The sequence below is a fragment of the Cavia porcellus genome, unplaced genomic scaffold (genome assembly GCF_034190915.1).
Source record: "Cavia porcellus strain 051 isolate PalLab524CR breed Dunkin Hartley unplaced genomic scaffold, mCavPor4.1 scaffold_5, whole genome shotgun sequence".
NCBI lineage: Eukaryota > Metazoa > Chordata > Mammalia > Rodentia > Caviidae > Cavia > Cavia porcellus.
The window spans coordinates 24,551,221-24,560,924 of NW_026947488.1; the positions used below are offsets into that span (position 1 = coordinate 24,551,221).

Genomic DNA, 9,704 nt, shown 5'->3' on the forward strand with positions numbered 1-9,704 from the left:
CTTTTTTTTTTTTTTTTTTTTTTTTAATTTTATTTAAGGAGAAAAGAAAAAAAAAGTACGGAAAGGGTACAAGTTATACAGATTTACAGAAAAAAAAATGAACAGTAGGAAATCACTAGTTAATGGATTACATATTGTCATCTTAGAAATAATTGTTCAAGTCACAAAATTAAAGCTTGTAAAGTGGACATTCCATCAATGATACTGCAAACAGTTCTGTTCATTGATCCAATAAAACTCTGTGATATCATTTTCTATCTTATACACTTAAATATACATGCAGTTATATAGTTTGGAGCACTTTCTTTTCCTCTCTTTTGTACCATGACTATTACACATTTTGGATTTCATTGCTCCCACGGTTCTTATTACTTTTTTGGAAGAGAGTAAAACCAAATGTGACATAACAGAACAGAATCGGTCAAGTCAAAAGGGTGGACATAATAGATAATGTAAAAACATAATACAAGGTGATCAACAATGGTTACCATAATGCCTCCCGCTATCTCTAATAGAATTGCCTATATCGTTAGTTATAATACAATTGAACAAAACAGTAAAGAATAAAACCGACAAAACCAAAACACTGGAGACATTGTAGGTCTTCAAAAGTAGATAAAAGTCAACAAGAATGGGCGTCATAATGAATCTCATCTTCACAGCTGATGTCTAAACTTTCGAACCTGATACTATCCAGCAAAACAGAATAGGGGAACATCAGTTAAAAACCAGATGGTGAGAGTAATACAGGGCTTTAAATCAAGGTAATGAAAAGTCAAAGTGGGTTACTATAATATATCCTGCTATTTTTTTCCTTTAATTAAAAGGATAAAGATAAAAAAGTAAATAATGGAGTGGAGATTGAGATAAAAGAGGGCATAACAACGAAACAGCGCAGATCAAAACATAACCATTTAAGCAGAATAGTGTTTCACCACCAGATAATCCTAACCTAAAAGTAGTTACCATATTGTCTCTTTCTTTGAAATCCTTGAGTACAACTTCGTATACTGTAGCATTAAGTATATCAAAACAATGTAAACCCATTCAAGAGAATGACAGCATTACAGAGTATTTAGAATCGACTAACAGAAAATGAACAATGGTTTCTGTATAATCTCCTTGTCTTTAAAAGGTTTTTGCTTATACTATTGTACATAATAAAATCCAATAAGATACAGCCTATTTAGACCATTGGAGACAGAAGGACAAAAGCTAGATGAGACTTCAAAACAAGATGATACTAAATCAGTATTACCTATTAAGATGTCATTTTCTCCAAAATAGCTGTTCCTATCATCCAATCTTCTCTGCCTCATTTCTGTTGAGCTCTTTTTCTGTCAGTAGCTGTCAGTTTGTCTTCTTCATTTTGTTCTCTGCTCCATTCGTTGTGGCCTCTCTGCCATTATTTCTGGATTCTTTGTATTTTTCTTTTTTTAGAATATCCTGCAATACTCTCTGTAGAGTTGAATTGGTGGTTGCAAATTCCTCCAGTTCCTCTTTATCCTGGAAGCACCTTGTTTTTCCATCAATTTCCAGGGACAGTTGTGCAGGATATCTCAATCTTGGCTGGAGATTATTATCTTTCAAAGCTTGAATTATTTCCCCCCACGCTCTTCGTGATTTGATGGTTTGTGCAGAGAAATCTGCTGTAATTCTGATGGGTGTTCCCTTGTAAGTGGTCTGTTTCTTGTCTCTGACAGCTTTTAATATTCTGTTCTTGTATTGAATTTCTGGAATTTTTATTATTATATGCCTGGGTGTTGCTCTGTTTGGGTTGTAGGTAGCTGGGGTCCTGTATGCCTCATACATCTGAGTATCTTTACCTTTTGCTAAATTAGGAAAATTCTCCTGGATTATTTCTGTGAGTAGCTTTTGTAGTTCACTTGTTTGTGTCCCTACTTCTTCTTTTATGTTCTTAATCCTTAAGTTATGGATCCTCTTATCATCTTCTTGTCTTTGTATTATTGCTGTTTGTTTCTTTGTTATTTTTAAGAAGTTTTTCATTTCATTCTCCCATATTACAAGTCTGCCCTCCAGTTCAGATAGTCTGTCCTTAGTTTCTTTCAAGCTGTTATGCCAGTCTTCGATAGACTTCTTAGTATCTTGGTAGTCTCTTTGAACCTGCTTCACGTATTCTATGCTTTCTCTGTTTTCTCCATCAAACAATTCTCCCCTTTTTTTCTGTTCTTCCATTCCACCGCCTGTTTTTTCTTGGGTGGTACTTAGCATTTCTCTAACTATTCTGCATACTTCTAGCTTCAGGTCGTTGATAACTTCATTCCTGAATTGGTCTATGAGGCTCTCTATATGGCGCCTTATGTGTATTGGTGCGGTGTCTGCTATTGCCTGTTTCTCAGAATTGGGGGCCGAGGAGTCTTTCTTGTTGCTGCCTCTTCCCATATTCTCTGTTCCTTATATATGCAAGCTTATATAAGAGGCCCAGCTTCTCTCCCCGTCAGCCACAGCCTGATCGAATTGCGCCGGTTAGATGTTCCCGCTCACCGCTGCGCACCAGGGAGTTACGGACCAGGCAGCCTACGTGTCTCCCCTCCCAGCCACCGTCAGGCTCTGGGATCTGGGTTGGGACAGCCTACCAGGTCCGCCGGCAGCGTCATGCAGGCCAGGCACTTTTCACCAATCCCGCCCGAGAGGGGGATGTGTGGCTGGAGTCGCCACCGCGCCCTGCTCCCGCAGGACTGCTCGGGCCCAGAAAGTCCTCCGCTGGAGTCAAACTGTGGTAGAGTGTCAGTTTCTCTCACTCACCTCACCACAAGTCAGTGCACGCCTCCCTGCCATTCGCAGATTGCCGTTCTCAGAGCTTCTGTGTGTCTCTCTCCTTGCCGAGCCACTGTAGAGGCAGCCAGCCGCCGCGCGGCGGGAAACCCAAATCGCGGCTTACAATGGCGCGGGGTTCAGCCTCCACACTGAGGCTTTTCTGTTCCTGTTTTAGCACCAGGACTGCATTCCAAGTTGGTTTCTCTCAGCCCAGTTCGTTCCTGAGTCAGCAGAGCATATCTCCACCTGCTTATGTCTCCTTAGTCCGCACCATTCCTGGATTCTGAGCCGAGTCTTTCAGAGAGCCTCCGGTAGTTGCTGTTATCTGTCCGCCATGTTCTCCCGGAAGTCTGGAAAACATTTTCTCCCATGTTGTGGGTTGTCTCTTCACTCGGTTGGTGGTTTCTGTTGTTGTGTAAAAGCTTTTTAGTAGGGTGAGATTCCAGTTTTTGATTCTTGGTGATAGTTCTGTGAGATCAGGGTTTTATTTCTGAAGTCTTTGCCTATACCAGTGTCTTCAAGAGTTTTATGTATCCTGTCTTCTAGCAGATTTAATATTTCTGTTTCAATGTTTAGATCTTTGACCCATTTTGAATTTAGTTTAGTGTGTAATGAAAGATGCTAGGTCCATTTTTAATCTTTGGCAAGTACAGAACCAGTTTTTTCAGCACCATTTATTAAAGAGGCTATCTTCCACTGAATGTGGTTGGCACGTTTGTCAACAATAAGGTGGCTGATGGGCTGGGGATTTAGCTCAGCGGCATAAACACCTGCCTTTCAAGCAGACGGTCGTGAGTTCGATCCCCGGTACCGATAAAAAAAAAATTATTAATAACAATAAGGTGGCTGAGTATGTCTAGTTTTTTCTACATCTTCCAATCTGTTCCATTGATCTTCAGGCCTTTTTTTCTTTCTTCTTTTTCTTTTCTTTTCTTTTTTTTTTTACCAGTACCATGCTTTTTGTTGTTGTTGTTGTTGTTAAATCATAGTAGCTTTATAGTTTAACTTCAGGTCAGGGATTGTGATGCTTCCAGCCTTGCCTTTGTTGCCTAGAATTGCCTTTATTATTTTAGGTCTTTTCATGTTCCAGATGAATTCTACAGTTGTTTTCTCTAATTCTGTGAGATATGCTATTGGAAGTTCGGTTGGGTTTGCATTGAATCTGTATTACGGTTTTGGAAGTATGGCCGCTTTCACTATATTGGTTCTTCCTACCCAAGAGCACAGGATAGCTCTCCATTTTCTGATATCCTCTTCAGTCTTCTTTTTCAGGGTATTGTAGTTTTCTTTTTTATTTTTCTTTTTTTTTTTTTTTTTTTTTTTTTTTTTTTTTTTTTTTAGGCTAGTCAAGTGAAGCAGTGGGAGTGGAGAAGGAACAAAGAAATCTGTAACTGGTTTTGATCAATTAGTTGTAAACACCACTGCACTCGGACCAGCCAGCCTTACAGACTTTTTTCTTTTTCCCTTTTATTGGTACCGGGGATCAAACTCACGACTGCCTGTTTGCAAGGCAGGCGCTTATGCCACTGAGCTAAACCTCCAGCCCCTGTAGTTTTCAATATAGAGGTCTTTTACATGCTTTGTTAGATTGATTCCTAGATATTTCACTTTTTTGGAAGCTATTGTGAAAGGTATGTTCCCCTGATTTCTCTCAGTGAATTTGTTATTCGTGTACAGAAAGGCTATTGATTTTTGAGTGTTGACTTTGTAACCAGCTACATTACTGAATTTGCTTATGAAATTCAGAAGTCTTTGTGGAGTTTTTGGGGTCATCTAAGTTGTCTAATTGCTCCAGCTAAAGTTTCCAGGACTGTTGAATAAGAGTAGAGACAGTGGACATCTTTGTCATGTTCTTGATTTCAGAGTATACGCTTTCAGTTTTTGTCCATTTAGTATGATGTTGACTGTTGGTTGGTCATAGATGGCTTTTATCAGATTGAGATAAAGAATTGTTTCTATTCCAGTAGAATCTATTCCAATTTTCTGTAGGGTTTTTATCATGAATGGGTGCTGGACCTTGTCAAAAGCTTTTTCTGCATCTGTTGAGATGATCCTGTGATTTTTGTCTTTGGCTCTGTTAATATGGTGTATTACATTTATGGATTTACTTATGTTAACCCATCCCAGCATCCCAGGGGCGGATCCTACTGGATCATGGTGTGCAGTCTTTTCTTTTTTAAACTTTTTTTTTTTTTTTTTTGTCTTTTTCATTTTTTATCGGTACCAGGGATTGAACTCACGACTGCCTGCTTGCAAGGCAGGCGCTTATGCCGCTGAGCTAAATCCCCAGCCCAGTCTTTTCAACAATTTGCTGCAGTCTGTTTGCCAGGATGTTATTGAGGATGTTTGCATCATTGTTCATCAGGGAAACTGGCCTGTAATTCTCTTTCTTAGTTGGCTCCTTCTCTGGTTTTGGAATCAGAGTAATGCTTGCTTCCCAGAATGAATTTGGAAGGATTGCTTCCCTTTCAATTTCATTAAAGAGGCTGAGAAATAGTGGTGTTTGGGGCCGGGGATTTAGCTCAATGGCATAAGTTCCTGCCTGGCAAGTGCTAGGTCGTGAGTTCAAGCACCTTTACCGAAAAATAAAAAAGAAAGAAAGAAAAGAAAGAGGGCCTGGGCTGTTCTTTGTTGATAGGTTTTTAATTAAGTCTTCAGTTTCACTTATTAATAATGGGTTATTTAGGATTATATTTTTGATTCAGCTGTGGTAATTCATATGTATCTAGGAATCTGTCCATTTCTCCTATATTTTCCATCTTGTTAGAATACAAGTTTTCCATAAGCATCTGCCTTGTAAGCACACAGTTGTGAGTTCGATCCCTGGTACCGGTTTAAAAAAAAAAAAAAGAGGACTATTTGATAATAGTCAAAATCATGAAAATATACATATGTCTTAGAATACAAGTTTTCAAAGTATAGGCATAGCTGATTTTCTGGATTTCTGCAGGATCTGTTGTGATTTCATCCTTTTCATTCCTAATTGCATAGATTTGAATCTTTTCTTTCCTTTTTTTGATAAGATTGGCTAAAGAGTTTCTTAATTTTATTTAACCTTTCAAAGAACCAAGTCTTTGATTCATTCTGCATTGTTTTTTTAGTCTCCAGTGTGTTAATTTCTGCTCTGATCTTTTTAATTTCCTCCCTTGTATGAGCTTTTAGTTTAGCCTGTTCTTTTTCTGAAGTTGAGGTTCAACATTAAGTTGTTTATATGTACTTGGTCTGTTTTCCTGATTATGGGTATTTACTACTATAAATTTTCCTCTGAAGACTGCTTTCATTGTGTCCCACAATTTCCAGTATGTTGTATTGTTGTTATCATTCAACTGTAAAATCTGTCTAATTTGTTCTTTAATTTCATCTGTGACCATTGGTTGTCAAGTATGGTGTTATTTAATTTCCATGTGTTTATGAAGTTCTTGTGGTTTCCATTGAATAACTCAATCTTTTAAAGCTACCCAAAAAGAATAGTTCTAGACACCCTTGTTCGGCTGGTCTACGTTCAAAGTTATCTCTAATCTCATGGTTTATATTTGAATAGAAGATAGAGGATGGGAAAATGCAGTTAAATTAGTTATTTGCTATTTGCATTTTTCCCCTATTTTACTCATATATGTCCTCTATTTTTGCACAGAGTTTGAAAGATATCAACAACATGATAAGACAAGGTGATCAGAGAACCAAGAAGCGTGTAATAGCCATCAGTGGAGATGCAGAATCACCTGCCAAACGCCTCTGCCAAGAAAATGATGATGTTTTACTTAAACGACTACAAGATGTTGTCAGTGAAAGAGCAAACTATTAATGTTTTCCTATTTTTTTTTTTTTTTTTTTCTTTATCGGTACTAGGGATTGAACTCATGACTGCCTGCTTACAAGACAGGCACTTATGCCACTGAGCTAAATCCCCAGCCCAATGTTTTCCTATTTCTGATAAAAGCACTTTCAGGTTGTTCTGCACAAAGTTGGGACTCTATCCTTCAAACTTTTCCGCTCTGTAGATGATAAATAGCACTGGATTATATAAATAGGAATTAAGCCCTTTTTTTTCATATTTTTCAAAATATCATTGACAGATGTATTTGGGATTGGATTGGAAAGGAATTTGTTTTTGTTTTTGTTTTTGGTACTGGGGATTGAACTCAGGTCCTTACATTTACCAGGTAAGTGCTTGAGCCACTGAGCTAAATCCCTGGCCCTCAATAGGAATGTTTTGGGTGTCATTGTAAATGCTAATCAGGAAAAAAAATACTAATCGTGATAGGATTTTAAGTGTTTGTTCTTTGGGCTTTTAAGATCAATTAAGCAGAAAAATGATCTTTTAACTTTCTTAAAAATCTCTCTTATGCTTGTAATGCAAAGATAAATAATTAATTTTACAAAGTATGATTGGAAGTTGGGTTTTTTTGGTTTTTTGTACCAGGGATCAAACTCACAACTACGCCCTTGCCAGACAGGTGGTTATGCTGCGGAGCTAAATCCCTGGCAGTATTTGTATTTTTAACTTGCTGTTGAAGTTAGGAGTTGATTAATAGTACCTAGGCCAAGGGTAATGCACCAGTCAGTGCCTGGTGCACTGTAGTGACCCTGCATCCAGATTCCACTACCATTTTGGATAGTCTGGATTCCTTGTGATCTTCCTCTCCTTGAGGATAAACAGCTTTTTACCTGAGCCCTACACTGTTCCTGTTCATTGGTCTCCAGTCTTGAGCCTCTTACCCTGGTATTAAAGCCATTAAGAGTACTTACTCAATTTCTAAGCTACTAGCATTTTGTTTTTTCATAACATTAACTTAATTATATATGATTGTTGTATTAAATCAGGCAGTTCACAAAGTAGGAAGCTGCTTCGTAAGCCAGTAGAATAAAATTCAGATAAAATCTTAGATACTAAACGTTCTTGTAATCCCAGCACTTGGGAGGCTGAGGCAGAAGCATCCCCTTAAATTCAAAACCAACCTGTATTATATAGTGAGACCCTGCCTCAAAAAAAAAATAATGTACTAAATCTCTTTAATAGTGTAGCACCATAATAGTGTGTCATATACCATTTTTGTGAGATTTTTTTGTTGTTTTTATTTTGTTTTTTTGGTACCGGGAATCAAACTCAGGACCTTGTGCTTGTCAGGCAAGTGCTTATGCTGCTGAGCTATATTCTTTGCCCAATATACCAATTTTGAGGTCATCATGTAATTCATTGTAATTCATGTAATTCATCATGTACAGTCATTCTTAGTAGTTCTCTTGAGAACTAGTAAAACCATATTAAAATAGATGTAAGAGTTTATTACTTTCCCTCTTTGTTTTCAATATTATTAGTGTATCGTAAGTTTCCTATTGAGTTTTGACTCCTGGGTCCACCCTCAAGTTGTTTTCCAGATTAACTTTCCAAAGAATCAAGTCCTCACTGTTTACTTTTTGTAGCGTGTTTCCAAAATCTGGAATGACATGTATAAGCCATTCTTAATTAATTTTGAAATTTTATCAGTATATATTTTTAAACTGCAAACCTTAGTTTTTAAAATTCATAGTGTTGCCAGGCATGGTGTTACATTCCTGTAGTCCCAGCACCCCGGAGGCTGAGGTAGGAGAATCAAGAGTTTGAGAACAGACTGTACTACAGAGTGAGATTTGCCTGTAACACACACATACCCACATGTGTGTGCATGGGCACCATCATAATGTTGGGGCTAAGGATTTACCTTAGTATTAGAGTGCTTGTCTAGCATTCTCTAGGTCATGGATTCTATCCCCAGCACTGCAAAAAAAAGTATAATGTTTAATTTATCTATCCAGTTTAAATTTTTCCAAGATTTAGTTGTCAGTTGTAATTAATATCATCAACAGTTTTAATTTTAAATTTTAAGAAAAGAGATTTTAGCCAGGTATGGTGGTGCACGCCGGTAATCTCAGCACTCAGGAGGCTGAGGCAGGAAGATCATTATAAGTTTGAGAACCAGCCTGGCCTACAGAGTGAGTTCAAGGCTACCTTGAACTGCAAGACCCTGTTTCAAAAAAGCAAGACCTTGTTTCAAAGAAGGAAAAAAAAAGGTTTTGGTTACATTTTTCTGAAAATGGTATCCTTTGTGTGTGTGTGCGTAGTATATACACATAATGTTGTAAGCCAAATAACAAAATCCATCTTGAAGATTTGTACATATTTTTATGTAGGTATAACTATTATATCTTATTTTCACTACTATGTGTGAAATATAAATAAGTATTTGTATGCTCATTGTGTAAGGAATTCTGAATATGTCTTTAACTTTTTACAATTTGGTATTAATGTATATAAAATAGTTAATAAAAATTGGATTATCAAATTATTGAGAAAACAATAGTTACGGTCTTTTTTCTGTGCAGCTACATCAGATGATTTTTTTTTGGCTTTTTCGGTTTTTATCAGTACCAGGGATCGAATTCACGGTTACCTGCTTGCAAGGCAGGCGCTTATGCCGCTGAGCTAAATCCCCAGCCCCCTGTGCAGCTACATCAAAGTGTACAGGTTCTTGGTGGAGTCTCTAATCCTAGCAGTCAAGGAGGTTGAGGCAGGAAGATTGCCATGAGTTTGAGGCTAGCCTGGGATACTTAGTGAGCTCAAGGCCAACCTGAACTACACAGCAAGGCAGTCTCAAAACAAATGTATTCTCAAATATTTGCTTTATATCTGTAAATTCCTCAGTATGGTTTAAAGTTAATGTTATAGTGACTTCCAGAGTCTAGGAAGAAGCTACATAGTAATTCCCTAATTGCTACCTGTGACCTTCATTTGGGGTGATGACAGTGTTTTTGGAATTTGATGAAAGTGGGAGTTGCATGACATTGTATATTTACCAAGTACCACATAATTGTGTGCTTTAAAATGGTTAATTTTATGTAATGTAAATTTTACTTCAATTATTTAAAAACTAAATACATATAAAGAA

General features: G+C 37.4%; 1 protein-coding gene across 2 annotated transcripts in view; it reads left to right on the top strand.

Annotated features, from left to right (window-relative positions):
- Rbl1 (RB transcriptional corepressor like 1) overlaps positions 1-9,116 on the top strand; it is a 95,300-nt gene extending 86,184 nt beyond the window's left edge. For both annotated transcript variants that reach the window (XM_063248383.1, XM_063248382.1), the window contains one exon: positions 6,413-9,116. In XM_063248383.1, the coding sequence (XP_063104453.1) occupies positions 6,413-6,583 (171 nt within the window). In that variant the 3' untranslated portion in view covers positions 6,584-9,116. The remainder of the gene's footprint in view (positions 1-6,412) is intronic.
- The last annotated feature ends 588 nt before the right edge of the window (positions 9,117-9,704 follow it).